Below are 2,500 nucleotides of genomic sequence, written 5' to 3'. Positions count from 1 at the left end.
TCCACGTCAAGCTCCGCGTCCACCGGCCCGCGGGCGCGCTCCCGGCCCGGGCTCTCCGGTCTGTCCAGCGCGCCCTCGAGAAGCGCGCTCCGCTTCTGCACGGTTCTGTCGTGGCACGTGACCGCGAACTTTCCTTCGATCTCGTTCCAGGCGACGATGAACACGAACTTGTGCTTCTCCTTCTCCTCGAAAACATTGGGTTTGACCGAAACCCATCCGGACTCCAGCGCGTCCTCCATCGCGAATGACATCAGAATAAACAAAGAAAAGCCCGAACCGAGCGGAACTGAGTGAGCCTGAGGAGAAGAAAGGCCAGAATAACGGACGCGGAGAAACAGACTAAACCATCCGCGAATGAGATAAATTTCCCCTCTGTTTTTGTCGTCCGTTAACGCGCGCGTCGTTCGCGCGGCACACCTGCGCGCGTCGCGTCACCTGCCGCCTGCGAGGCCTTTTGTGCGCTAATCCGCATCTTTAACATCGCGAATGTTTCTCATCCGACGACGACTGGGCTCTGACGTCACCGAGAGGAGGACGTAAACATCTGCACGTGGGACACGCACGCTGCGTGATGACGCAATCAGACGCGCAGGAGACGCACGCTGGTCGTCGTGGCTCGAATGTTTTTGTCTGTCATGCTGTGGTTTCTTTGTTTGGATTAAAACATAAAATGCTTTAGATGTAGAGTTTGTACTCTAATGTGAAGATAAATGCGATGAAACAGCAGATTTATCTCTCGATTCATCTCAAAATGTCTTGTGAATCAACATACATGTCTTATACATTATAAAATAAATAAGAACAATCTATCAACAACAAAAAAAAAAAAAGTGAACAATTTAGAATTCTGTGTGTGTGTGTGTGTGTGTGTGTGTGTTTGTTTGTTTGTCTGTCTCTCTCGCTCTCTCTCTCTGATTAGTAATTCATGACTTGTGCATGTCGTGTCATGTGACCAGTTACACACATGAATAATTAATCATGTAACTTGTGATTACTACTATGGAAGCCCTTTTTTAGAAAACCAAATCATGGTTTATTGGTAAATCTTAATTATGACTCAATTCATGACATTACAAAGTAGAAATTATGACATTAAAAGTCAATATGAGATTAAAAGTCGATGACATACCAAGTTGTAACTGTTGAGATTTAAAGTCGAAATTTTAACAAAAAGTCGACATTATGAGATAATACTATCTCTATGTCTACACTTATTGTTATAATTTCAACTTATTAAGCCATAATTTCTACGTAGAGTTTCATAACTTCGTCTTTTTATCTCATAATTATGATTTTCCAAAGGATGATGATGTTTCTCGTGTAACGGAAATGGGCTTCCGTAGTTTCCGTGGTGTTTTCGACAGCAATGATAGTTTCCGTCCACTAGATGGCGCCACTCAAGCGTTGGGTAATTATCCCTTCTTATACTGTCTATGGTTGGTAATTATGAACTTTATTACAGTTTTTTCCAATTGCTTAAACACAGTTTGCAAACTAGGCTGGTTTTATCAAAATACTTAACACAATTCACACAACCACACACCCAAACTGCAAAATACCTCATATATCCTGCAGAATGAAGCACTGCAACCACAACTACATATAGCATTATCAAAATCAAACTTTTGCACGAAATGACACACACTTCATTAAAATCACCAGATTTCTGTCTGACCAACTACACACTGTTGGCCATAATGAACAGCACTCTCATCTTCAGTATGCTTTGCCATAATACTAAAATAGTTCAGATTGTAGAAGATTCTTCAGATTGTTCACATGCACAGTAATATCTGCAGAGACACACACATGCTGTTCAAACATTTATTTTTTTATTTTTCACCAAACAAGTCAGTGCAACATGTGCACTGCAGAAATATTTACACTGGACTGAACACAAATATGCTCACAGAAAACAGTAAACTGGAAAAGATTGAAGTGTTAACAGTTGAGCATTGCGGAGTTTGGTCAGGTGACACGTGTCGGCCAATCAGATCACGGAGTGTCGTTGTGAATGGCAGTGTTTTGAAATGGCAATCATGATTCATGACTTTATGTCAGATTGTGTGTTACGCAGAGAACCGTGTTCAGAGTGTTTAAAAAGTGCCACTTTGAATTGCAAAATGTGTGTAAAGCAGAAAATGTGTTTAGAGTTTTGGAGACTGGAGAGAGGTTTTGCTGTGTGTGTGTGTGTGTGTGTGTGTGTGTGTGTCAGTGTAGTAACTGTGCTGTGTGTGTCAGTTTAGTGTGTTAGCGTTAGCAACTGGAAAAAACTAGTGGATTTTTACTAGTGGATGTTCATATTCAGAGGGTTCTGGATCATGATGCTAAAGTTAAAGTGATTTACGAGCTGCACTTTCACATTAATGATGCTGTAAGTAAAGCACAAAACTCTCTTATCCAAGTAAGAAAAACACATTGTGTTTAATCATTAAAACTCCACTTGTTTATTTATTTAAAGTCCGCCTGTAGTCAATCACTGTATCCCTTAGACTCATCT

The 2,500-nt window shown here is 41.2% G+C and overlaps 1 protein-coding gene across 2 annotated transcripts in view; it reads right to left on the bottom strand.

The window, feature by feature from the left end:
* The window catches only part of jmy (junction mediating and regulatory protein, p53 cofactor), a 31,364-nt gene extending 30,553 nt beyond the window's left edge, over positions 1-811 (bottom strand). For both annotated transcript variants that reach the window (XM_084136247.1, XM_084136248.1), the window contains exon 1: positions 1-811. This exon is cut by the window's left edge and continues 367 nt beyond it. In XM_084136247.1, coding sequence (XP_083992373.1) covers positions 1-251 — 251 coding nt within the window. In that variant the 5' untranslated portion in view covers positions 252-811.
* Positions 812-2,500: the final 1,689 nt, after the last annotated feature.

The sequence above is a fragment of the Abramis brama genome (genome assembly GCF_963993115.1).
Source record: "Abramis brama genome assembly, chromosome: 15".
NCBI lineage: Eukaryota > Metazoa > Chordata > Actinopteri > Cypriniformes > Leuciscidae > Abramis > Abramis brama.
This window is presented reverse-complemented; position numbering and strand designations above follow the sequence as displayed.